The sequence below is a fragment of the Chaetomium globosum genome, genomic scaffold (genome assembly GCF_000143365.1).
Source record: "Chaetomium globosum CBS 148.51 scaffold_3 genomic scaffold, whole genome shotgun sequence".
Classification (NCBI taxonomy): Eukaryota; Fungi; Ascomycota; class Sordariomycetes; order Sordariales; family Chaetomiaceae; genus Chaetomium; species Chaetomium globosum.
The window spans coordinates 2126832-2151648 of record NT_165978.1 but is presented as its reverse complement, the minus strand read 5'-3'; the positions used below and the strand labels follow the sequence as shown (position 1 = coordinate 2151648).

General features: G+C 55.5%; 7 protein-coding genes across 7 annotated transcripts in view; 3 read left to right on the top strand and 4 right to left on the bottom strand.

Moving 5' to 3' along the window:
• CHGG_05987 (uncharacterized protein) overlaps positions 1-1427 on the top strand; it is a gene marked incomplete at both ends in the record, with an annotated part of 2799 nt that extends 1372 nt beyond the window's left edge. The window contains one exon of the mRNA XM_001222081.1: positions 741-1427. Within this exon, the coding sequence (XP_001222082.1) occupies positions 741-1427 (687 nt within the window). The remainder of the gene's footprint in view (positions 1-740) is intronic.
• Positions 1428-2373: 946 nt separating this feature from the next.
• CHGG_05986 (uncharacterized protein) lies at positions 2374-2886 on the top strand (the record flags this gene model as incomplete). The annotated part of the gene is made up of 1 exon (XM_001222080.1): positions 2374-2886. One exon carries the CDS (start codon positions 2374-2376, stop codon positions 2884-2886), a length of 513 nt encoding a protein of 170 aa, XP_001222081.1.
• Positions 2887-3516: 630 nt separating this feature from the next.
• Positions 3517-4321, bottom strand: CHGG_05985 (uncharacterized protein; the record flags this gene model as incomplete). Its single annotated transcript, XM_001222079.1, has 4 exons — positions 3517-3528; positions 3586-3651; positions 3712-3789; positions 4253-4321. 4 exons carry the CDS (start codon positions 4319-4321, stop codon positions 3517-3519), a joined length of 225 nt encoding a protein of 74 aa, XP_001222080.1.
• A 900-nt stretch (positions 4322-5221) lies between these two features.
• Positions 5222-9239, top strand: CHGG_05984 (uncharacterized protein; the record flags this gene model as incomplete). The annotated part of the gene is made up of 6 exons (XM_001222078.1): positions 5222-5274; positions 6447-6753; positions 6901-6959; positions 7026-7868; positions 8245-8447; positions 8512-9239. The coding sequence occupies 6 exons, from the start codon at positions 5222-5224 to the stop codon at positions 9237-9239; spliced, it is 2193 nt and encodes a 730-aa protein (XP_001222079.1).
• Positions 9240-9720: 481 nt separating this feature from the next.
• Positions 9721-11377, bottom strand: CHGG_05983 (uncharacterized protein; the record flags this gene model as incomplete). The annotated part of the gene is made up of 5 exons (XM_001222077.1): positions 9721-9741; positions 9859-9930; positions 10011-10024; positions 10147-10764; positions 10852-11377. 5 exons carry the CDS (start codon positions 11375-11377, stop codon positions 9721-9723), a joined length of 1251 nt encoding a protein of 416 aa, XP_001222078.1.
• A 314-nt stretch (positions 11378-11691) lies between these two features.
• Positions 11692-13783, bottom strand: CHGG_05982 (uncharacterized protein; the record flags this gene model as incomplete). The annotated part of the gene is made up of 2 exons (XM_001222076.1): positions 11692-13070; positions 13123-13783. The coding sequence occupies 2 exons, from the start codon at positions 13781-13783 to the stop codon at positions 11692-11694; spliced, it is 2040 nt and encodes a 679-aa protein (XP_001222077.1).
• A 3683-nt stretch (positions 13784-17466) lies between these two features.
• CHGG_05981 (uncharacterized protein) lies at positions 17467-23401 on the bottom strand (the record flags this gene model as incomplete). Its single annotated transcript, XM_001222075.1, has 4 exons — positions 17467-21664; positions 21847-22207; positions 22268-22868; positions 22946-23401. 4 exons carry the CDS (start codon positions 23399-23401, stop codon positions 17467-17469), a joined length of 5616 nt encoding a protein of 1871 aa, XP_001222076.1.
• Between the last annotated feature and the right edge of the window lie 1416 nt (positions 23402-24817).

Below are 24817 nucleotides of genomic sequence, written 5' to 3'. Positions count from 1 at the left end.
ATTCGTTAGTTGAGTTGTTTGGAATTGAAATTACAGAGTATTCGGCCCATTGCAATCGCCTTCGGGCCTTGGAACGATTGGCATCCAAAGCCGATCTGGGGGACCCTTGGCACTGTCCAAGAATCGGAATATACGTCATCCCGGAGCGAAAGGTCCGGACTGGAGGCGGGACCAACGGTCGGGGCTACAAAAGGCAACAAGGGGAACGTTCTGCGATCGAGATCTTCAAAATCCGCACTGATGCAAGAATCCCCATTGTGTGAAGTTACTTAGAGATAGTCCGTGCCAGGCCGCCCCACTTTGGTCCTCTGCAAATAGTCTGTGAGGCGCCTTGCACCTTTAAAAAAGATAACTCTTTCTTCGACCTTTTTTCTACTATTTGCAATCGATGCAGTGTCCCGTATCACGCACCCACATACAAGATACCGAGTACGTACATACCTACATACAAAGTATCTTTGCTACCGAGGTCGGAGGGATGGGCCGACGGAGCCAGGTACATACAGCCTGCGACCGCTGCCGCCAGAAGCGAGCAAAGGTAAGGATCAGCACCTCTAAAGCTTCCTTATGAAAAGCGTTGAAAAATAAGTGCTGTGGGTCAATTGGCTTGATTTGATTCAAACCCCGCTCCCCGCTCCCAAACTCTTAACTCTTTCAATCTCACACCACGGCCCATGTGCATCCACTCTTTTCCACTTTTTATAGCACACTAACATGTACTGAGACGGAATTGGACATAGTGCGACGGCAACCTACCATGCCAGAGATGCAACGATGCCGGCGACGAGTGCAAGTACAACTACGTACGGCAGGAGTCCAAGGGGCAGCTACGCGCTGAGACGGAGCAGCTGAGGCAGAACAACGCCGACAGCGATGCCCTTCTCCGAGCCATTGCATCCATCCCGGATCCCCATGTCTGCAAAGCTGTGATGCAGGGCCTGTTAGACGGCAGCATCTCGCGTCACGATATACTCAAGCACGCCCAGTTTTATTCACCAAAGCCCGACAGCGGGACCACTCTCCAACAACCTGAACCAACAAGCCCACGCTCAACCTCGACCTCTTGTTTCGAACAACTCCTATCTTGGCAGTCATGCCTCCCCCACCTCCAAGGTGACCATGATAGGCAACTGGAGACACGGGGAGCCAGTCGTGCCACTTCAGTCCAGCCGACAAGCCTGTTGCTCCCACACTTACCTCTCGACGCATATACCACGCAGTCGCACATCGACCCTTGGACCAAGACCGGCTGGACCAACGCACACATCCGCCACTTGATCGACGCCCTCCGTACCTGGGACCATCTCCCGTTTTGCCTTCTTTTTCCGAGGACCTCTTTCTGCAGGGACTACACCAGCGGGTCAAATCCCGGTTTCTGTTCGTCCGCCCTGGTGCATGCCCATCCTAGCGCTGTCGGATTCGCCTGATAAACGAGGGCAGCGACGGATGGCGGGAGCCTATCTGTCGGGATGGCCGGAGGAGCCGGTCCTTGCTCGACACGGGCCAGGAAGCTCCTCCGGGACACCAAGCCACCCAGCACCCTCCCGGACGTGCAGGCCCTTGGCATGCTCTCGCTGTACTATCTTCGGTGTGGCCGTGAGACCGAGGCTCATGAGTACGCTGATGGCTTCGTTACTGGCATGACCGAGCTCTTCCAGGCCCCGCCGCATTCCGTACAAGTAGAAGAGAAAAGCCACGCCGAATCAATTACCATGTCCTACTGCGCTGCAGTGTCCCTCAAACGGTACAGGGCATCTGAAACGGAGCTTAAAATCAACCTCGACCACAGTAGCTAACCATGGCGCATAGCCATGCTTTCTCTGATTACGGGGCAAGTATTCAATAACCCCATCACGACCCGCCCAAGAAGGACCTATTCTTCCTTGAGTCCACCCCCCAGCATTGACGGGGAAGAGGCCAGCCAGTAGTGCCAGTAGTAGCCAGGCGATCCAGTGAGTATTCCCAAAAGAAGTCACTGGACCAAAATTCCTGGGGCCAAGGAGCACTAAGGCTGGGGGCAGTCAGTCACTCATCCCGGTCTGGGAATAACCAAGCCCCATGCAGCACACCTATTCCAGTTCACGAAGTGGGTGTACCAAGCCATGGTTTTTGGGCGTTCGGACATCCAGGCAGCTGGCGGGGAGGCGGGAGATTGGTACATGCGCTGTCTCAACTGGTACACCGATTTATGTCCCCTCTTAGCCCACGAGGACGGCGGGACCCCATTTGTACTGTTCATACAGAGAGCGCCCCCCCCCCCCCCCCCTGGTCTCCTCAACAGACACACCTCCTCCCCCCACCCAACCAAAACCTCACCCCACCGGCACCTCCACCCCTCCACTAACCACAACCCCCCCCTTCCCCAACAAAAGCATGTACTACCACTTCTCCCTCCTATGCGCCTTCCGCCCCTTCCTCGGCCACACCCTCGACAACACGGGCATCCAGCCCCTCGAGGTGTGCACGCAAGCGGCCAAGTCCATCCTTTCCCTCACCCAGTCCTATGACGACCTCTTCACCCTACGCCGCGTTTCCGGGTTCATGCCGTACTTTATCACGGCGGCGGCGCTATTTAGTATTTCGGTGGAGGGTGGTGGTGGTGGTAGTGTTGGTGTGGTGGGTGATGGTGTTGGTGGTGTGGTGGATGGTGGTTATCGCTTGGCGGGCGATGGTATGGTGGATGGGGATGGGGGTGAGAGGAAGGATGGGGATGTGGAGATGGGGGAGGCGGGTGAGATCAATGGGTTCGGGGGGAAGGAGGAGGAGGGGAGGTTACTCGTCGTCCCTAAGAGTTCGACGACGCCTTCGACTGGTGCGGGAGACGGTGATGCCCAGCGCGTCGGGTTTCTCCGTCTGCTACGAGCTCCATCTCGCAGGCCTATGTGACAGTGTCGGCTGTTACTCATGCGCGGTTGTTGTTGGCAAAGATGTCGATTACGCATCCTGCTGCGGCGGTGGCGGGGAGGGTTGCTCGAGGGAAAGATCTGAGCTGGGGCTATCATAGAACGATACAACGACCAGCCGAGGCGAAGGTTGGGTGATTTGCGGGCATGGTTGGATATGGGACAGAACAAGGCGTTATAGACATATGGAGGAGCGGTTCTCTAAACAGTGCAAATAGACTGCATCACACAGACGGATGAATACGAGTTGAGCCTATCCTAGAGTTCACTAGAATTGTAAATGTTGCACAGATGATATCCGGGGAAGCAGCAGCGGCTAAGCTTACGGCAAATGACTACTGCTGGAAAACGAGTTTGGCAACGTATTCAAACGATCTAATACTCATCGAGATCCGCAGAAATGGTAGGTATACTCCCGTACCTCGCGATGTTATATTCCCAGAAACCCACCAAACGAGGATGCAATTGCCTTCCCATTATAGATTCCGTACTCAAGTTGTTCTCCTCAGACCCGTTTTCCCGGCCGTATCCACTGACAAATCCTTTCCCATTTCCCCGGCTTTATTTCCTTGAACCGGGTATCTTGAGTAGAGTTAGCTCGCCTCAAGTTTACTCACTTGGCGACCTGGGTTATACGCACAAGTGTAGTACCCAGAGGTTAGGACTTTGCAGCTTCACTTACGATGTTGGCAAAGCCGCCCGCCAGGTACTCTCTTGTACGGGCAAAGCCACATGACCTTGCATATATCTAGATTTTGGATTGGCCAAACATCTTTCCCTGAAGCCCAGACACCAAAGAGAGACTCACGGGCGCTACATGCCTCCGCATCGCCCCATGCAACTGGTTTACGGCATTGCCAAGTTTCCCCGGTTGCGGTGCAAATATCTATTTTCATATCAGCATTTTGGTACAATGTTTGATGGGGATACTAAGCCATTTTCTTGCTTAAGCACTTACGATTCTGGCAGCAGCTGCTCATCCAAGTCCGAGATTCGTTGCACTCATGCATGACACAGACCATTTTATGGTCATTCTTATTGTCAAGCGGCTCCCCAAGAGGCATAATAATAACGGCTTGAGAATAATTATGATAGATGTTGTCAGACGCAATAGCCACAAGGAACGGGACTCATTGAGCGAGAGGCGGGTGAGGAAACCTCTGTCTTTGCGAGGCGAGCTGGCTGGAGTACATGTACTTGTATGCGGTAAATGTACCCCTGTTGCCAAGTGAAGCGACAAGCACCCTACGCCAATTATTGAGGCACGCCCCTTTCCAACTTTCGCCGGACACAACCGCACAGCCTGGCGCTTCAGAGCGAAGCCGTCATCACCATGGCCAGACACATACCGCGTTTCCGAATGTAATGATGGCGGCAATGGGTCGGATGGTACAAATGACAACTTTAAAAGCTGGCATGGTAATTAAACCTTGGGAGGATAATTAGTGCTATTCAAAGCGAGGTCTGCCTCTCTTTATGGAGCCCACCGACAAGAGAATCATTCTTTAATAAACATCCCTATCACAACAGCGACCGGGTGGAAATCTAGAAATAATACCGCAAACTTGAACTGACTTACAAGCACCAATCAGTATGCGAGGTGGCGACGATAGGAACAGCTCCCCGTCTGAGATTGCGCGTCAGATGGGCAATTTAACCTGAATCGCCCTTCTTCTAACCGGGATTCAGAGCAACGGGCCTGTAACAGCCCAGACCAGAGTGCTGAGCTTTCTCGAGGACCTCGAATATCTACGGTTACCTCGGCGTTCAGAAGGCGGGAGAGGGCATCTGACTGACATCCGGGTGGACTGTCTGTAGCGACGTTTGGTATCGCCAAGCTTCAACTGTGCTTTCTACTTAGTTAGATAGTTATATTACCAGAATTTCTTTTCAAACCAACATACATGGTGAAAGAAGGTGGTCAAGATAAACTAGCCATGGCTCTTTCAGCTCTCTCCAGCTCCACAATATTGATGCAACACTACCAAGGGCGCTCAGGAGGTCGGCCCGGGCCGCAAACTTACCCCGCAAAAATAATCCTCAACTCCGGGTCCCCCACAAAAGTCAGCCCTACAAATCTTGGGTTCCCGCTCCCATTGGGCAAGACGGGGGGTTGAGACTGGGGTGCTATTTCAGCTGTCTCAACCTTCAGGAAAAGAGACGAAACGGGAGAAGTCAAAAAAGGAGAAAAGAAAAAAAGGAAAGGAGGATGGATTTCTTTTCATATTGCAACTCGGTCAAGTCGGTGGGTCAAGACCTCAAGATGGGGGATCATGAAAATCTGGGGTAGGAACAAACGAATGGGTTGTGGAATACCCATGACATCGAGTCCCCTGCATTTGCCCATCACCCTACGGCCCGGCGGCATGAGGTACGTGACTAACACGGAGTGCCCTTTATGCCCTCGCCCTTCGGTCATACCATGATAAGGTCATGGTGGCCAATGCCGGGGGCCTGGGTCGGAGAGTCAGGGGCCAGGTATATGACGTCCAAGGCCAGGTTACATGCACTAGGAATGCCAGAGCTATCGTCGTCTGCTTTCAAGAACACCAAGTCTACCCAGTTAGCAACTGCCCAGCGAGATTGGTTCTAAACATAACTGGTCCCCGCGGTCTCAATGATGGCGGTTTGGATGCGGCGATATTCAACAACGACGGACTGCTGCGTAGGTAGCATCCAAGCCTGAAATGCTTGCCACTTCCGGTAATGATCGCCACTCCTATGCTTCCAAGGCTTCCAAGGCTTCTTGGAGAGCCGCAAAAAAGCGGCTGAACTGAGCCATGCGGACACACGGGTTTTTTTATACTGACAAGACTGACAAAGATCATCGTGTGTCCATTCGATCGGGAGCTGAAAAAGCCGCCCATCGATGGCAATGGCGGCCAACCCTCCAACCAATTGAAGACAAGTAACAAATGCAAGTCGTTAACAGATGGGGGCGGCGCTGCAGCGCTGCAGCCTCCACCTCGAACTCGGCTTGGCATCTCGCCTGCCCTGCTTTGATGACGTAGCCATCTATCTATCGCTTGCTAAATTCCAAGGCTTCGACACGATGGCGACCACCCATGCCTTCCGAATTTGTGTGCCTCGTCCGTGGTTGCTTCCTTCCGTACCGCTCAACTCTCACCGCATCTCGGCGGCCACTTAGTTTAATTTTTGGAACCCTAATCTGGCCACCAAACGCATTTTCCTGGCACATTTCTGGCACTTTTGCACTTTCGGGCATTCGCACTTTTGTTAAATACATACACTAGAGTGGCAGCGCCTAGACTCCAAGAGGCAAAAGACTGGGCACCTTAAAGATTGTTCCAGTCCCGGCCGGGTACTACCATCCATTCCACCTTCACGCCACCTCGCTCGACTCCCACCGTGATCCAAGTTGTCGGTGCCCTTGATCGCTGACCTTGATCGCCGACCTAAACCATTTGCGCCTTAGATCACCCAACACCATCCACGGGCAGGGCGTCCCAGGTGATGGTGGATTTTCTGGAATGGTCTTATGAAGAAATCTTCTACTTAATCTGTTATGTTTTGGCCAAATAGGGAGCTTGATACCGAGCAAACGGGATACCCCGTAACATCTCTCCCTCCCATCTTCCCACGCCCCCGCGGAACGGGAACAAGGAGACCCAGAAATCTTTCGATCGAGCAGCCTTATGAGCTCCCCGTCAAGAGCTTGAAAGCCGCATCGACAGCTGCCAGGCGGCCGCCCAAGAAGATGGAGGACATTCCCGTGACTCCGAGTACTCAACCCCCCGAATCCTACAATGACTTACCGACTGTCAGTCCCCCCGGGGGTAGCAATCTAGGAGGGAGCCTCAGGAAGGAACGCGGCGCAATAGCAGCGCAGGTCAGTCAAGTTTTAACGGGACCAGCTACCTCCATGCACCCAGGCAGCTGTTCTCTCTTTTCCCCCAGGGTCTAACCCCCTCTCTCTTTCCAGGCTTGCGATACTTGTCGGAGCCGTAAACAAAAATGTGACGAACAACGGCCGAAGTGCAGCACCTGCCAGAAGTTCCGCCTCGAATGTAACTACCGAGAACCCCAACCAACCAAGTATGCTCCGACACATCTTAGATGGAACTCCACCTATGCCGAGGCTCCCGACTAACAACACCAAAGGAAAGATAAGACGATGGTCGAGATTCTGGATCGAATCAAGAGCCTGGAGGTCAAGCTTGACAATCTGAGCCAGCGCTCCGCTATGACGCCCTCAATATTGGGGCTCACAATGCCAGCCTCGCTACCGTCACCGCTCCCAACCACACTGGGGTCGGGGTCTGTAGGTCAACCCACGGATCCCCCGTTTCAATTCCCCAACATCTCGAACGCCACGCCGGGGGGAGATAATCAATATCGATACGTCTCGTCCGTCCATCAGATGCTCAAATGGCCAGCGATGCAGCAGCTTTTGATGTCGATACAGCCAAAACTTCCGAATATCGACTTGTCAGTCTTAGAGAGAGAGGGCCCAGCAAGCATGGTCGCTCTTCGCCGGTCATCCATCAACAGTCTACCGACAGACCCCTCTACGCAGCCCGGCCGAGGTTCCACCATCAGCGTCCACGGATCGGTCGCGGGCCAGAATTCTATAACCGTTTCCGACTTGAACTGGGAAACCATGCAGAGACTAGCCAAGGCTTATTTTGACAGCTTCAATCTCCTCTGCCCCGTCCTCAACCGACAACCCTTCGTGTCTGAAACTTTACCCGCGCTCTTCAATAGAGGATTCGACGATAGCATGGCCTCGACTATTGCATTTCTCGTTTTCGCTCTGGGGGAAGTTGCCATTGCCGGTTACGAAGGTTCACCGATTCATGTGTACAATGGCCGTGCCAGCGGTATAAAAGGGGGTACCAAAGAGGCGCCCCCCGGGTTACATCTTTTTAACGAAGCCCGGCGACGGATGGGTTTTAATCTTACTTCATGCAGTCTCGAGAACGTCCAGATTTTTGAACTTGCTAGGTAGGCCCCTTTGCTACTTCGAGTCACACGTGCCACTAACGCTATGTAGTATCTACTATGGGTCGTGTTTCTACCCACTGGTTTGTCCTCCCTCTGGACCGATTAGGAGCGCGTCTCAGGTTTTGCTAACTGGTATTAGGACTTTTGGAGAATGACCACTTCTGCCTCGATGGCTTGTCAAGCACTCATCACGAGGTATCTACTAGATTCCGGAGCGATCCTCCGCCAGAGCTAACATTTCTCAGCCATCCGAATATCCTATCCTCCGCACAGGCGGATCTAACACGCCGGTCTTTCTGGCACTGCTCGGTCATGGAAACGTATGGTCTCACTCACCCAAGAACCATTGTTGTACCCTGCTGACACCTTGACCCAGTGGCTTAAACCTTGAACTCGGCTTTCCGCTTACCGGGCTGGAGAGGATGGAGTCTACCGTTGGGCTGCCTGACTTTAGCGGGCCATACATGGAGGACGACCACCTGAGCAACCAGGAATCGCACTTCCAGGAGCACTTTGCCTCTCAGATTGTCCTCCGCCGGCTTCTGGTCGACTTCCACGGTGCCTTGAATGTGAATCAGAGTGAGTCCTCCCTTCCCCGCCACAAGTTCTGCTGTAAACGGTTCCCTAACCATACACCCCCTAGGTCACACGGATCCGTCAACACTGGGCCAAATGTCAGCAGGCCCCTTCAGCCCCGCGCCACCAACCTACCCCAGCGTCAACGAAACCACGATCCGCCCACTTGCAACCCAACTCGAAGAATGGCGCGGCATGCTCCCCGCGCACCTCCGCTGGCACGACGACGCGCCCGGCGTCTACCCCAACGCACCCGTCGATCTCTACACCCCCACCACAGTAAACTCCCTCTTCACCCCCGCCACGACCCCCATCTCCCCGGCCATCCCCACCACTAGCGGCGGCACCACCACCTCCCAACAACGCCAACTCCACCAACCCCCCACCTCCGCCACGCCCACCGCGCCCCGCGCCCCCACCGCCCCCCTCATGTTCACCGCCGACCTCGACGCCCCCGCCACCCGCTACCCCTACGTCCTCGACGTACAGGTCGCCCTCCTCCGCTCCCGTTACTACTACACTAAGTACCTGATCCACCGCCCCTTCGTCTACAAGGCCCTCCACCACCCCACCGCCCTCTCCCACACCGACGCCGCCGGGCGTCGCCACCTGCCTCAAAGCCGCCCTCAAATGGCCCGTCGCCATGTCGCCGACGTGCCGCAACAAGCGGCTGGTGCCGTGCTCGTTCTTCTTCACGCAGAACTTCTTTGGCATTTTGGTGTTGTTGCATCTGAGTACGACGGTGCCGACGCTGAGTCAGATACGGGGGACCTTGTGTGGTGGGGAGAGGTTTGAGGCGGATGCGAGGGAGACGGTGGGGCTGTATTTGGATTGGTTAAGGGATTTGAAGGGCGTGGATCAGGCGACGGTGTGGCATTGGGAGGTGGTGAAGGCGCTTTATGGGGTGGCGGAGTAGGTGGAGGAGGGAGGGAGAAGAGGGAGAGGGAGAAGGAGGGAGGGAATGAAGGCTGGGGGGGGAATGGGGGGTTGGGTTTGAAGGGTTTGAAGGGTTTGAAGCGGGGTGGGTTAACTTTGTTTGTGAGTGAGTGAGTGAGCTATTGGTTTATGGGACATAAGGGAGTGAGTTTATCTACTTTATGGAGGAGAGGCGGAGTTTGGAAGACTGCGGTGTGGAGGCGTAGAGGAACCTAGAATTACTATCCAATAAGTATTATAAGTTGTTGTATAGATCAGATCAAGCTGCCATCCTCTTCGTGCACCTAGCTTGATGGTCTATCGGATGTACAGATCGACATGGCTCCGACTACGTATGTGACTATCCATCCTCGTTTCCATTCTGGGAGTTTATAAGAAGACAGTTAAGACAAGAAGACAAGGACCTCCGTTAGTACATTGTAGATCAACGCTGAAGATGGCTTCAGAGATGTGATGTCCTGGTTATTATTACGCTTACCATTTCTACCGCACCGAACACTGGCTTCATATCGAGCAACAATCGGATTGGCAAGGCAACATTACACATAAACTGTCAAAAGTCAAAAAAAGTCTTCTAACGTATATTATAAGCGAGCGACGCATATAAGCGAGCGACGCGCTTTCTCCCACCTTGCAACAACTATCTACAATCACAACACAACAACCCTAGCAACTAACTACAATTACATCGGAAACAGCTGCATCAGAGACCTCTGCAGCCTCCTCTCGGAAGTACGCACATTATGGCCAGGCTTGCCACACTTACTACAGCGCCGAACCTTCGCACGAGCCCCCCCTGCACCACTACTATCCGGCTGTGTTTCCTGCAGTGCCCCCTTACCCACATCCCTCTGGTCCAGTGGATCCTGTGCATCTTGTACAGTAAGTGGCCCTCCAAGCTGTATGCGTGTTCTTTTGGCTTTCCGGCGCTTGCTTAGTGGTTCGTTGGCCTTACGGAGCGAAGAGACCTCTGACTGAAGAAGAGCCACTTGGTGCATTACAGCCGTTGCACCTTTGGTAAGCTGGTCAACTGCAACTAACACCGAAGCTGGGGAGCTATTTTGGTAGCTGGAAATCCGGGTCTTGATGAAGTCTGACTGCGAGCGGGTTTCCTGGGCATTATACGGGGTCTTAGAGGCCCAAGGCTGTGCAGTGCCAGGCCTGGAGTCTGGGTGTGTTGGTGTATGAAGCTTGACATCCAGCTTAGAAAGCACCCTCTCTGGATCGAATGGTACGATACCGGCCCCTGAAAACCCACCCTGAATATTCTTCTCTGTCATGGAAGCAAAGAAGGCTTCGCGAAAGGCACAAAGGAACTCGAGCTTGGTGATATGGTTGATGTGTGCGCGCATCAGCTCGTCGATCAGGCGACCGTATGCCTGTCCTGGATTACAGTCGCCCACTCGCGGTTACCAGGCTGGGCTAGTTTAGCCTTGCTACGGCCGTCTGAGGTCGTAACTAATTACCATACCCGCGAAGATGATGCCCATCATAAGCCCAGTCTCGTCGAAGTTATAGACATCGTCATCAACAATCCCATATTTGGGCCTTAGCGTCCTGTACAAGCGTAAACCACTCGCCAATGACCTTTGGATCTTCGCACTTGGCCCTCTGGTAATCGTATCTACGCGTACGACGCGTACGGAAGCTGTGGCTGGCGCTTGACGAAAGTTGAGGGCCCAGAGCTTGCCGACAGGGGGCGCATCGCGTTCGCGGAGCAGGTGGTTGGCCATATCTTCCACACCACGCAGTCTAGGGGGAAATGCGCGCGCATCCAGTTCCAGTATATATTGAACTATCGTACGCTCTTCCAGGTCCGTAAGCTTACGCGAGTTGGCTGGTAAATCACGTCGTGCAGACCGGCCAGTACATCGGTGGCGAATCGTTGCTTCCGGAACGTTGTACTGTCTGGCTGCGGCCCGGATACTGAGATTTTTGTTCTTTCCGATGGCTTCAACGGCCATGCGAAGCCTGGCTTCTCTTGGGGGGCTACGCATGGCTGGTTGTGGTGGGATCTGGTGGAACAGGAAGAGGAGACGCGTGGCGGGGAACAGTGCGTCGCTCGCTTATATGCGTCGCTCGCTTATAATACACGTTATGGACCGTATTATATTCAGGTGAAGGCCACTCCTATTCTATTCTAGATCTAGCGAAGCTCTACCCCAAAACTACAAAAACAAATATGCTGTTTAAATTCACCATATACATAGTATATCCCAAACGCCCATGCTTGATGCTCGTGACTCTAAACAAAAAAAAAACACAAAATATCCAGAAAGTCTACGCAGCAGACTAGGCAACCTCCATCACATCAACTCGACGCCGACGCGGCCGAGGAGGATTTCTCACTCGGCCGCGACTCGATCACGGGAGACTTTCCTTTCTCCTTGGCATCACCAGTTACGAGCTTTTCGTCGGTCGTCTTCTTGAAGTAGTCGTTCACCTGGTCGGTCCACTCCTCGTCATCGGCCTCCTCGGGCCCGGCGGCCTCGCCACCGGCTTCCCTTTCGCGACGCAGACGCTCCTTGCCAGCCCACTCCTCTCGCATGTCCTCAATTCTCTGCTTGATGTCAAGCTCGGGGTTGTAGTTCTTGCCGACACCCTTCATGCGTTCCCAGAGCGAGAGGTGCTTGGGGTGAATGGCGATGCCGTGGTAGTCGGCGTCGCGGCCGGTGCGGATATAAGCCCAGCGGCGCTCTTGCTCCTTGAGGTCCAAGCCAGTGGTATCCGGGAGGAATAGCCAGGTCAAAAGCATGCCGGCAAGGCCGAACCAGGGGACAACGTAAAACTTGGTCTGGGTGTCGATGTAGTTGTAGAGCACCGAGGCGAGTAGAGCGCCAGCCTTGCCGATGCAGGCACTGAAGCCGTGGGCCGAGGCGCGGATGGGCGTGGGGAACACCTCGCCAGCCACGAGGAAGGTGACGCTGTTGGGACCAAACTGGTTGAAGAAGCTGGACAAAAAGTACATGGCCTGGAATGCCTTGATGCCGGCCGGTGAGGTGTAGTATTCGTAGTTGAAGGCGGGGATGACGAACATGATGAAACACATCAGGAAGCCGACCTGCTGCATCATTTTGCGGCCGTAGAATTTGTTATCAATGAGGATCGAGGCCAGGTAATAGCCGACAAGCGAAACGATGACGTTGTACAGGTTCCAAATCCAGCCGGTCATGACGGAATGCGGGTTGTTGCTGATGACGGCGATAAACTGGGCCTGGAAGAGCTTGTTGCCGTAAAAGAAGACGTCGTTGCAGAACCAGGTCCCGGCTGTGGCGAGCAGGCGTCCTCCAAAGAAGTTGCACGCCAGGCGCAGCGAGTCCACATCATAGCCCGTGACGTTGCTCTTCTTCTTCGCGGCAGCGAGCTCACGGCTGGCATGGGGCATCTTGTAAGAGCGGTAGTACACGAGCCACAGCGTTCCCACGGCAGGGATGGCAAACGACAATCGCCATATCCACTGCACAGTCGTGGTGCCGTACGGCGGGTTCCCATCGCCGTGATGGAAGATCAGGAGCAGGATGATCAGCATGGCCTGGTTGATGAGCTGGCCCCAACCTTGCATCAGGAAAGCCATGGTGACCTTGCGGCCACGGTGGAGGCGATCGTCGCGGGTCGAAAGCTTGCCAGCCGAGACGGCGTTTTCCATGGAAGATGTCGCGGTGATGGGATATTCACCACCGACGCCAAAACCTAGGACATGTTAGCACAAGGACGATGGCGGGTTTCGCTGGGACCAACATACCGTAAAAGAACAAGGACCAGGCGTAGCAGATGACCCAACCGTTCAGGTTCAAGCCCCAGCTCGCCGTGATCATGAGCAAGCCCACGAACATGATGGCGGCGTCCTGGATGAGACCCCAGCGGCGGCCAATCCAGTCTCCAATGACACCGACGGCCATCTGGCCGACCATGATGCCGATAACTTCGAGATAAGTGACGGACGCAATCCAATTGGAGCTGCACTCGGTGGGGTTCTTCCCCCAGCACGTAGGCCAGGTAGAGCGGAAGAGCGGCTCGAGGTTGCCAATGCTGAAGAGCACGTAACCTTCGAGGCCGAGGCCGGCACCGGGGAGAACAGCGTTGCGGAAGTACCAGCTCACGGGGCTGAGGGGATCGGCCTTGAGCATGGTGCCAATCTCGGCCAGCTCCCGCTTGGTCTCCTCATTCTGAACCTTATTGACGAAAGCGATCCGTTTCCCAAGCGGGAGGTCGGCCCAGTAGACACCGTCGGGCGTGTAACAATCATCCGGATGGGTCAAATGCGCGAAGATGGAGCGCTCCTGGTTTGTGGCGTTGCCGGCCGGGTAGTGGTCGTGTTCATTGCCTGTTGCAGGGCCATGAGGAACGGGAATCTCGCCGACGCTGGGATCGTGACGGTCGTGATGCCGAATGAGGTCCGCCATTTCCTCGAGTACTAAGGAATTGAACCTCGGAAGAAGGCGCGTGTGTAGAAGGTGTTTCCTCTGCGATCGTGAAGGGGGAGAAGATGAGAGGAAACTTCTCCGTGAGGAAAGGTAGTGAAGGACCAAAGTGGTGGAGATGAGCGTGAAGAAAGGAATGGGGGAGAGAAGGGAAGGGAAGGGCAGGTGGGCTCTATAAACTCAGTCGGAAGGGGGACCGTGCTGAAACTGATTTGGGAAGAAGTAGCCTGGCGAGCCTAGAGGCTTGAGAACCTTCTCAAGTCGTGGTGGGGGAGGGGCAGGTGGGTGCATCCGTGCCTGGTAACTCCAAGGCACACTGGGGCGACCAGTGACACGCAAATTTGCGACCAATGACGGTAGACCGAGCGCAGAAATCGTTTCTGGATGGCGAATATCACGGGCATTTTCCAGTCCACCAACTCCACAACTTGCCTGATCAGGCAAGGCCCCAATGCCCGTTTCTTGCAAGCTTGCGGGCATGCCTGCATGCAATTCGGTCTGGTTCGATTCCCATGCATCTTTGGCACTCCCGAGGTGCAACTCTGAAGTTCAGAGGTACAGTAACTAGGTACCGCCACGCAACCCCCGTTCGGAAGGAGGTCGCGTGTCCCTCCCGCACCCATCTACCCGCATTTTTGGCTTGAAAGGGGAATCCACGTAAAACAATTGCTCAGCCATGCTTGTGCACCATCTCGAAACACTTACCGGCGGCTCTCAAGCCATCCTCGAGGTCCTGACCGAAGAATGTTTCACCCCCGTGCAACCAACCCCACGCGTCCTGGCGACTCGAACTTTGTACACGGCACATTGCTCTTTGCCGTCTTGCCGACTGAGAGACTCGTCGGAAACTATCACCGGGTAGAAAGTGGAACCCCGAGTTCTCCGCAACCCCACGCCTCACCGCCTGCCTCCCCGCTTCGCCAATTCGAGGTCAGTTCGGACACAGACAGCACCAGCAGGAGCAGCCCACGGTCCGTCCCGATGTTCAACGTCAACGCCATCATCGATATCCCATGATGCCAAGTCGTTCCCCAGATCTCCAAGCAAAAACAAGCAATTGAACAAATGCTTAATTACGCCAGCCAAGCGTACCAAGCTCTCTTGGCCTTCGACCTCCCAAACCGACGACAAACAACAACCAAGCAAGCCGCCCACGTTGCGTGGATCGGTGATGTGAAGGGACGTGGCAGAATCGCCCCCCAGGCCTAGACCCCTGCATTCGCAGAAAACGACTAGTCCAAACGGTAATAGCGCAGATCTCGGTTCCTGGCCCGCATCAGACCAACCAGGACCTGGGACCCACCCACGTGGTGCCTTGATAGGGTCTGGGGAGAGCTTAAAACTTGTCGCACCGAGCCAAGCTTGGCAGCAAAAACTGCTGCTCACACGCTGACCCCCACCCCGCAGTTCCCGAGCTCAGCCATCTCATGTCACGGAAAATCGACAACTTGTTGGTGGTGGAAACACCGGAAATAACAAGCAGGATTGACGGCGGCTGGCCTCAGTTAACCCAATGTCTCTTAGAATTGTCTGAATCTCACCATTTCTCGGCTGATTCTTGCCCCCGAACCACCAAGCCCATCCCATCTTGAACCGACGACCCCAAATCCTGCAACAACGAGGCTCGTTGTGTGGTGAGTCTTGGCTTGCTTGGCTTGCTTGGCGCGGCACCTCGGATCTATCTCATTGGACGGGCCTATCCAGGGTCTCGACGACGTCGAAAAGAGGTCGCGTGCCCTCCTTCCTGATCCAAGGAACTCAACGACCGACGGGGTCCTTCAGCTCGCGTCTCCGAGTCGTCCGAGGTCGGCACATCGGGGGATGACCAGAGAGAGATGGCCCATTACGCAGCTTGTGTTCATCCCGCCCGTGTGGCACAGATAGATCGGTTACCCATGTGCTACCGGGATTCGGGTACGTAAAAAGAAGGCCCGCTCCCGCGGGGTAAGTAAGACATGCCGAGTCCAGACCAACCACCCGTTCAAGCTTCGCTTCCAAAAGACTTCGTCGAAGACAAAGTTCGGGGGATATACAAGCCAGGATTAGTTGTTCTGCAAAACGAAACAGTGATTATTTTAAGAAATGAGACATTTCAAGTCGGAAGCCAACTCCGCAACCATGTCAGCTGCCAATGAGAAGCTAGAACAAACAACCCACAAACAGAAACCAACAGAGTAGCAGAGTTGACAAGGGTGAATTGAATGTGTCCAATTTGCGGGGGATATTCCATGCTACCTTCTCCCACTCCCATTCCCAGTTCCCCTCATACGAACTGGGGAGCTTGGAGGGGGGGGGGGGGACAACGACACCGGCCACCAGATACCATCACCGGTGTGATGAGGGTTTACATACCTGCGTGCGGGATAATCAGGGGTGCGCTGTGCTCTTGTGTGGCGGATCTCCGCGGCTCGGAGCAAGCCACCAGCCCACAGGCTTGCCGTGCTTCAAGGACGGTGTTGACACTACTGCTTACTTACCTAAGGTCAAAATGATGAACTACGGTAGCCATACTATTCACAGTCACATCAACGGCACAACCCAATCCAATCTGATATGTATATTGCACAGTCTGCCCTCAGAGTAAAGTACCGGTAATGCCTCAGCAGCTAGCCTCAGACCCCATCCATCTGGTACCGCGCCGTTGCCCGAACCAGTCCGATCCAGCTATGTAGTGGTAACCACTAACCGACTCCGACTTCCTCTTTGGTGGTTTAGCCGACTGTTTTGTTTTCCTGTCCATTCCATCCAGGGAGATCCTCTCTCCCTTTTCCTTCCCTCCTCTCATAAGTACCTCAGTACCTCGCCCCGTCGAATGGGTCAGGCCCACCACGTCCTCCTGCCCAGGCCGAAACGTGCCAAGTAGATGTACAGAAGAAACCACACCCCGTACATAGCCAGACAAGTTCAGTCGCAATCCGCAATTACGAACAACGAACCGAAAAAGGAAATAGCCAAAAAGATAAAAAGCGACGCAAAATAGCAGAATGGCGTGGCGGTTTGTGTGTTCGGGTCTTGCCCATCCGTAGCGCGCAAGACTCCAACTCCACTCCCTTCCCACCGATAACCACTACCCACCACGACGCCACCCGCAAGACATAGCAGAGCAGAGCAAAACGGCAACACAATGCAGCCGAAACGCAAAGCACCCAAGCAACTAAGCCGAGCCAGCAACCCGCTCCTCGCTTCCTCCGAGGCGACAACCCAACCTAATCCACGTTTGACGCCCTTGCTTGATAATGCTATGCCATGCCATGCCTTGCGCCTTGCCATGTCTGCCCAGTCCAAAAAAAAAAAAAAAAAAGCCCTGAGAGTCGCCCCTAGCTCCCATAAACACCCAAACACCAGCCAGCCTTTGCTGTCTCAACAAAGAAAATTGATAATAAACGGAACAACGCAGTGCCAGTGGGTTCTTCTGGTGATGCAATCTCGTGGCGGCCTGTCCCGTTCCTCTCTACCCCATACCCCCGTCCACTTCCCCCTCCCCCAGCCCTCCGGGAACGCCGCGCTATTTGAGAGAGGATGGACACAGCATAGACAACACAGAGCAAAAGAGACAAAAAAAAACAAAAGAAAACAAGGGAAGTTGGTCATGTCAAAGCATGGCCGACCAGGTTCATAGATCCAGCCTGCCTGCTACCCAGGTTTAGATCCTGGGTGGGTGTGGTTTAAATGCCGCCCGGAAACGGCGACATGGAGTCGTCGCGATCTGCCGTTGAGACCGGCGGGCGTCGTGGGGTAGGATCCTCGTCCTCAAACGGGCCCCGGCGATCGAGAGCCGAGATTGGGCGCGGCGTCTCCTCAACATCGATGTCGGATCCGCTGCCGAATTCCGCTGCCGCTCCCCCAACGCCGGGCGGGGTGCACATGGCCGGGTGTGCTGGAGTGAAGGGGTTGCTATACGCCGGCGGGTCCAAGCTGGAGGGAAGGGAATCAAGCTGTGGGAATTCCAGCCGCTGTATTTCCTGGTTTGGCGTAGCCACCTGCGTACTCGGCTCCACGATACCCGCACTTTCCGGCCCAGTGACCATGCTGTCATGGCTGTTGGCGCGCATCATCTCAATGCCGAGCTTGGATGATGGCAAGCCCGACTTGCTGCGGTACTGCTGGCCCGAGGGTGAACCGGGGTTGCTGCCGTTCGCACTGCCACTGCCACTTCCGCTCCCACTCCCACTGCTCGTCTGGCCGAACTCGTCTTCTTCCTCATCGGCTGAGTCAACGCTGCCCTCGTACCGACGCTTCTCGATCGACTCGCGCTTTGCCTTGAGTTTCTCAAGTGAGCGTTGTGGCCCGGGGCCTTTGGTGCGCGCTGGCATGAGCTCGATTGCCGCGGGTGCAGACTGCGGCGTGGTGTGGCGTGGTTGAATGGGAGATGATGGTGGGTTATTGTAACCCACATGCATTTCTTCGGGCCCAAATGCGCCGAGCCCCCCCGTCGTCCCAGTCACCCGTGGCTTTTCTACTGATGAGAACCGGGATATGCGTCGGTTGCCACTGACTCCGAATCTCCAAAGAGACTGGAACCGATGGAGTCTTCGCGGGAAGCTTGCGCTCGATCGAATCAGGTAGCCCGACGAGGCAGATGTTGGACTGTCTTCGAGCCGCAGACTCTCTTGACGCAAGCCTGAAGGGACCGGGTGTGGCAGCGCCAGGGACAGCGAGCTAGTTTGACCGGGTACCGGGGCTTTCCAATGGCAAAGCGTACTCAGCACTTCGGTTAGCTTTGACGAGCTGATAGGCTTTTCGACGAGCGAGTCAAAGTACTGGGGCGCGGGCAACTCTTTTAAATAAGACGTGATGGCAACCATGGGCGTGTGTGTGTTGGCATGCTTCGTGTCGCGGATCATGCGGGCAACGTCAGATCCCGAGAGCTGTGGGAGTCGAAACTCAAGAAACATGATGTCAAACTTGATATCGCTCATGGCGTACCGGATAGCCTCGCTGCCCGTAGCAGCTGAGATGGTCCGGCATCGCAACTTCTCGAGTAGCTTCTCCATCACCATTCGAGATACAGGGTGGTCGTCGCAGATGAGGACGTCCAGCGGGCGAAACAGGGGACCGTCGCCGGCTGCGATGTACGACATGCGCCTCGAGCTTTGGCGCCGCCGTTGGACTCTGAGGAGTGCGTTCGCCTTATCGCCCTCGTTGTCCGAAGACGAGGGTGACATGTCGAATACCTGGCTTCTGCGGTTCCTATGGTGGGCTGCCAACATATCTGTAGTCACAGGGCTGCCATCCTGGGAGCCAACCGTGAGTGAGCGAGAGCGCCCGCCAGACGAGCTACTGCTATGTCGTGGGGTAGACATCACATGGTTTGGGACCGACTTCTGGGGCGAGACCGGCAATTGGGCAGGTGCGCTTCCCCGGCCTTTACTTGGCGATGCGGTGGCCGCAATGGTGGTGGCTGCTTTCTGTAAAGTAGGCGGAACGCGGGGCACCTCAAAGAAATTCCCAGGTTGCAATGAGTTCCCAGAGGGCTGGGACAAGCTTGAAGAATTGCTCGATGCTTTCCGTCGGCCTTCAGTTCCCGGGCCAGCGACAAACGATACCAACAAAGGGGACGACGGCTGCGAGACGCGGTTGGGGGAGGAGTGAGCCTGGCTGACACCAGACGGTGACTGTGGCCTGTGAGATGCTTTGGCGTTCGAGAGCGTCCTCTGAACCGGATTCGTGATAACCGGGCTGCCTTCGAGGGCCGGTCCCGGAGATGTGAGACTGCCCAGACCACCAGGGCTGATTGGCTTGCTCTGGGCCGCCATGGCCTCTGCTCGCAGCTTCTGGATCACATCCTTGTTTGCCTTCTCGAGTACGGGCAAATTCTTGAACGAAAAGTTGCCAAAGTCATCAGCCGCGGTCGGTTCGCTCAACCGCCTGCTCTTCAAGTCTCTGACATGCGGCGGAATGTGGAGCGGCATGAGGCCACGTTTCATCGAGTTAACCTGAGCTCTAACACGAGAAAGGGCATCATGTGGGCGATCGTGATAGTCGGCGGCAGGCGCAGTAGCAGGCGGCGAGTGCTGGTCTTCGATCTCCTCGGTAAAGGCTTGCAGGGTCGCGCCGCGGGCATCAAAATACTCGGTATCTTCGGGATTCTCAGGCTGCGGGACAAACTGGGCCTCGTCTTGCAAGAGCGAGTCCCAGTTCACCTCAGCAAACCAGGGGTGATTGCGAATCTCCTCACCGCCGCTCTGGAATTTCTCATCACGGTTGGACCCGAGCCGCTGTTGCGGATCCATGCAGAGCAGCTTGTTGATGAGGTCCTTGGCTTCCGGTGAAACTTCATCCTCGCTTTCATCCGGCCAGTGGATTCTACGAGCCAGAATGTTTTCAAAGACCATGTCCGCCTCGTCTGCGTTGAACGGAGGAATACCGTAAAGGAACTCGTACATGATGCACCCAACAGACCACCAATCGCTCGTCTCATCTTGCGGTTCACCCCTGATCGTCTCGGGAGCCAGGTAATCGGGCGTGCCGACGAATCGACGGTTGGTATCTTCGGGGTCGAACAGCGCCCAGTTGGGGGGCGGCATGGCTGGCTGCGGGGGCGTTCCCTTGTTGGACTCTGTGCTGTTTTGCGTGGTCGAGTGGGACAGCGAGGCAAGCGAGGCAAGGTCCGGTGAGCCAGAAACCTCGGCCTCGCCGCCCTCGGCAGGGGACAGAATAACTTGCGAGTTGTTCACGTGAGGGTCATTCAATGACAAGTTCCCGAGCATCTGCGGCAAGCTCTCGCTGCCTCCGCTATCGCTGCGGTGAGACGAGACGCGGCGCGGTTCATGTGAGAATGTCCCCAGGTTGAAATACGATGGCTGTGGCAGGACTGTGGTGGGATCGCTCGGCGTCATTTGCGGGGTGGAAGCTGGAGACTGGCTCCGGCCGTGGAGGTCTAACGACGTGGATCGAGACGAAGCCATCGAGGTAGATCGAGCAAACGGACCCTGCTTTAGGAGGTCAGGGGCAGCGTCAGTGCCGCAATTCAGGGCCCGCTTCTGCCGTCCGATTAATCCCATGCGCGAGAGACCGAAGTCAGTGAGCTTCAAGTGGCCCTTTTGGTCGATTAGCAGGTTGTCGGGCTTGAGGTCACGGTGAACAATGCCCCGGTTGTGCAGATGCTCGACGCCTAGCACGACTTCTCCGAGGTACTTTTTGGCCCAATCCTCGGAAAGGCCGCCCAAGATCTTGATCAGCGAGGCGCAATCACCTCCGTTAAGGTACTCCATGACCAAGTAGAGATAGTCTTTGCTCGAAAAGGTCCAGTATAGCTTTGCAACAAAGTCGCTCTCTCCTTGCCACATCATGATGGCGCGCTCGGCCTTGACGTTGGTGACCTGGTTCTTGGCAACCATGTCGGCTTTCTTCAGCACCTTGATGGCAAAGTACTCGCCCGTGGACTTCTTCTTTGACAGGTAGACACTGCCAAACGCACCTTTGCTGATGGGCTTGATAATCTCAAAATCTTTGATTGAGGGTGGGACCGCTTTAGCTTGCGGACCGCCCACAACGGCGCTGAGCCGGGGGGAAGGCGGGGGCTTCACTGCCACCTCACCCGGAACCGATGAAACTGCAGCCGAGGACTGCCTCCGATGGTGGTGGTAGGTGTGCGAGATGCTGGGCGATGTGAATTCGCTGCTCGGCAACATCGGCGACGCTTCGGGAGACATCAGGGCGTCCGAAGGGAACGGCAAGTTTCGAGGCTTGTGGATCCGGAGAGGTGACGAAGGGGGCTGGGCACCCCTCGAGGGTGACTCTTGTCTCCGCGGAGACACGGCGCCTGGAAGAATGAGACTTCTGCGGTGGTGTTGTCGGGAACTCGCCTGTCGGCGAAGGTCGCCAAACTCGGACATGGGAGAATCTGTCCGCTGTGGAGCCCTTGAGGCGACAGAATGGATGACCTGAGGCTGCCGTCGCTATCCCCAGCGTCACTCTCAAATATCATGGATTCCCGGCGAGATTGAGTGGCGTCTGTCAGGTTCCCGTGAGGGCCAAGATTGGATCGGGGCGTCGGACACTCCTTGGGGCTACTCGATCTCGGCGAATTCAAGGCCGACAACCGGCGCCTGTCGGGGTCGCTGCTGATATCGGCGTTCTGGAGTGCCAATGCCAGATTTGAAGGCGCATCGAAAGATCCGGCGAAGATGCCTTCTTCAATTGCAGGCGTAGCATCGGTGTCCCCATCCTCCTCGTCGGCAGAGTCGCTGAGACGGCCAGCAGCAATCTTGGCAGCCTTGCGTATGGCGGCGTCGATGCAATCCTGGACCATGTAGGCAAACTCGATCCGGATACGTTCCGAGTACTCGAGAATCCTGCGGTGACGGAAGATGGCCTCGACTTTTTCTTTGGCGAACTTCTCCGTGTCAGCACACAACAACGCCAGCCCTTGCTCCTGGTCCAGCGTATTCGTGCCCGGCGTTTCTCATTGCATCACTTGTGTAATTCGACTTTCTGATTGCGGCGATTGCGTGCGGAACTCACCAGGAGCCTGTGATGACTCCTTGATGGCGGGGGTGCTGATTTCGATGGCGGTATCGCAAAGATCCAGCAGCAATTCGACAATCCTGGCCTGAGGTCTGCGAATAGCAAAAGACCGAGCTCGCGCATGCCCGAAGCCAGAAGAGCGTTCGCGTGACCGACCGGGGCCAGTACCGGGTACGGGGGACGAGTTCCCCGATGAGCTGGAGGAGTTCGGGGGCCCAATCGCCAGACTCTTGTACTCGGCAACGGGCAACTTGGTCTGGTCCCCCACCAACGAGCGGCTGTGTCTTGCCTCGAGAGTGTCGAGCACCTTGACGATCGCATGGCGGTGCTCCGTGAGACCTTCCTGCGCCATCTGGACATCCATTTCAGCACGGTGCTCTTGCAGGCACAGATCAGTGTGCTTTTCAAACCACCATGGCGAAATCTGACGTTCGCATATCCGACAAAGGACAGGCAGGGGTGGGGGAAGCGATTCAGGGTCGTCCACACCCGACTCGGCGAGTTGAGTAAGGTAGCTTGCAAGCACCTCGGCGCCGGATCCCAGCGAATCAACAATAACGTTTGGCAAATCGATCTTGATCTCCCGCGGTGCGGCCCACTGTCGGATCATCCACATAGTCTAGAGCCTAGTATCAGTACTGATACGAAGACAAAGCCTCGGCAGAGCAAACTCACATGACTCTCCCCGCCCGAAGGCCCGGTGTAGACCATGATGCCTTGGGCCTCTAGGTCAATGACAACGGGCTCGGCGGTCTCCTCGGGTTCTTTGAGCATGTCCAAGGGAATAAGCTTAGACAGGGGCCCCAACCTGACTGCGAAACGAATGAACTGGCTCCGCCTGTCATCCTGGGTCATGCTCTCGACGACTTCGGAGAAGATATTGGAATTATCGCTGACGATGAGGTCGGCAATGGGGGTGCCCAGGACCGAGTCTGGCTGGGTTCCGATCACGTCAACCCAAGACGGGCTGACCCAACGGATTGTCCCATCAATATTGAGGTCCAAAATGACGTTCAAGGTCTGCTCAGCGGCGTCGCGGAGCTCCTGCCTCTCCTCCCGGATGTTCTCGCTGAGCGACCGCTCCCATTGGGGCGGCCCTTGAGAGAGGTCACAGCCGGGGGGAGCAAGCATGACTTGGCGTGGTAGAAGTTTGCCTCCTCCATTGTGATGATGTAGGTGACTGTTCCAGAAACCAAATTCTTGCCGAGGATAGCATCTGTAACGGAACCAGATCTATCAAGCCCTTATCACGGCTCTCTTGGCGCGCCGAGTGCGCGGGGTTGGTGGAGGGGTTGTCGTCCTCTTGCGGCGAGGAAGGACAGTCGGTGGTCTGGAGGTCCAAGGAGAACCAGCCAGGAGGTTTCTGGGCCAAGCTGCCAGAAGCTATAGCACAGCGCAAGCCCGAGACATAATGCGGTGCGGTTGACGTGGGAAGCCCCGCTGTGGTCCGAAGAAGAGGTCGTGATTTCGCGATCGAAGATGCCGCCCGATTACAAGACGTGTGTCAATGGCAACGAAGACTCTCGCGGGCCCTGTCGAGAGCGTTGTTCGTTTGTTCGTTGTCAAGGACTCGGTGCCTAATGGTGGTGGACTTGGTGCGGGTTTTGGCGCCGTGATCAGAGCAACGCGAGTCGGTGGCACGGCTGCAGCTTGTCTGGCCACGGCAATTCCGAGATGGCGCTGGGAGGACAAGCACTAAAAGGCGTCACCAGCATCAGAACGAGGATATCCCTCAGGATGGGTGGTGTTGTCGACGTCGACTTCGACTTCGTCGGGTGGCTTTTGTTGATTCAGAGACCAAAGTTAAAGTGGGGTTTCTTTGTTCGGCTCCGAGCTTCCTCGCAGGGAAGGAAGGGAGAAAGTGGGTGAGGTGATGCCCAACCAACGTTTCTAGCAAGCAAGGCAAGAAGCAACAAACAGCCAGTGGCTAGCTTGGAGGTGGGAAAAAAAAAAGTAAAAATTAATAGGTGTTCCCAGGTTTGTTGTGAGATTTGTTGTTTTGTTTTGCAAAGTAAATTTGGGAAGGAACACTCGGAGGTTGTAGTTGCAACTGAACTCGGCCGCATTTCCGTCCAAACGTCCACAGGGAGCAAGGGAAACGAGAGCCGACACGGAACTACCCTACCCAGCGTGAATTCAAGAACAAGTGCACAGAGCCGAGAATCACACTGTGACCCTCTCTCGCTTTCTTTTCGAATCGTGCTCGCGGCTGCTCGGCGCGCAGCGTGGGGTGCCGTTGGAAGCGGGGAACAGATAACTCTACCAATCAGAAATGCCAAAGTAATGGGCTTGAGGATGTGCCTGGTAGTGCTACCCAGAACGTGCTGACGGGAGCCACGGAACCAAGGTCGCGAGACTTTGGGCGAGCCGGGTCCACTCTATTTCTTCCAGGCTTGAGCCAGGTTTGCTTTTTCCCGCTGCGTCGCGCGGCCAGAGAAAGCCAAGCGTTGGATTGGAAAGCAAAGCAAAGTCAACAGAAACACTCTTGGCTCGTGCCTCAGGATGGGTTTCCGTCCCGACCAGTCACCATTCCGGAAAATTCGGGGA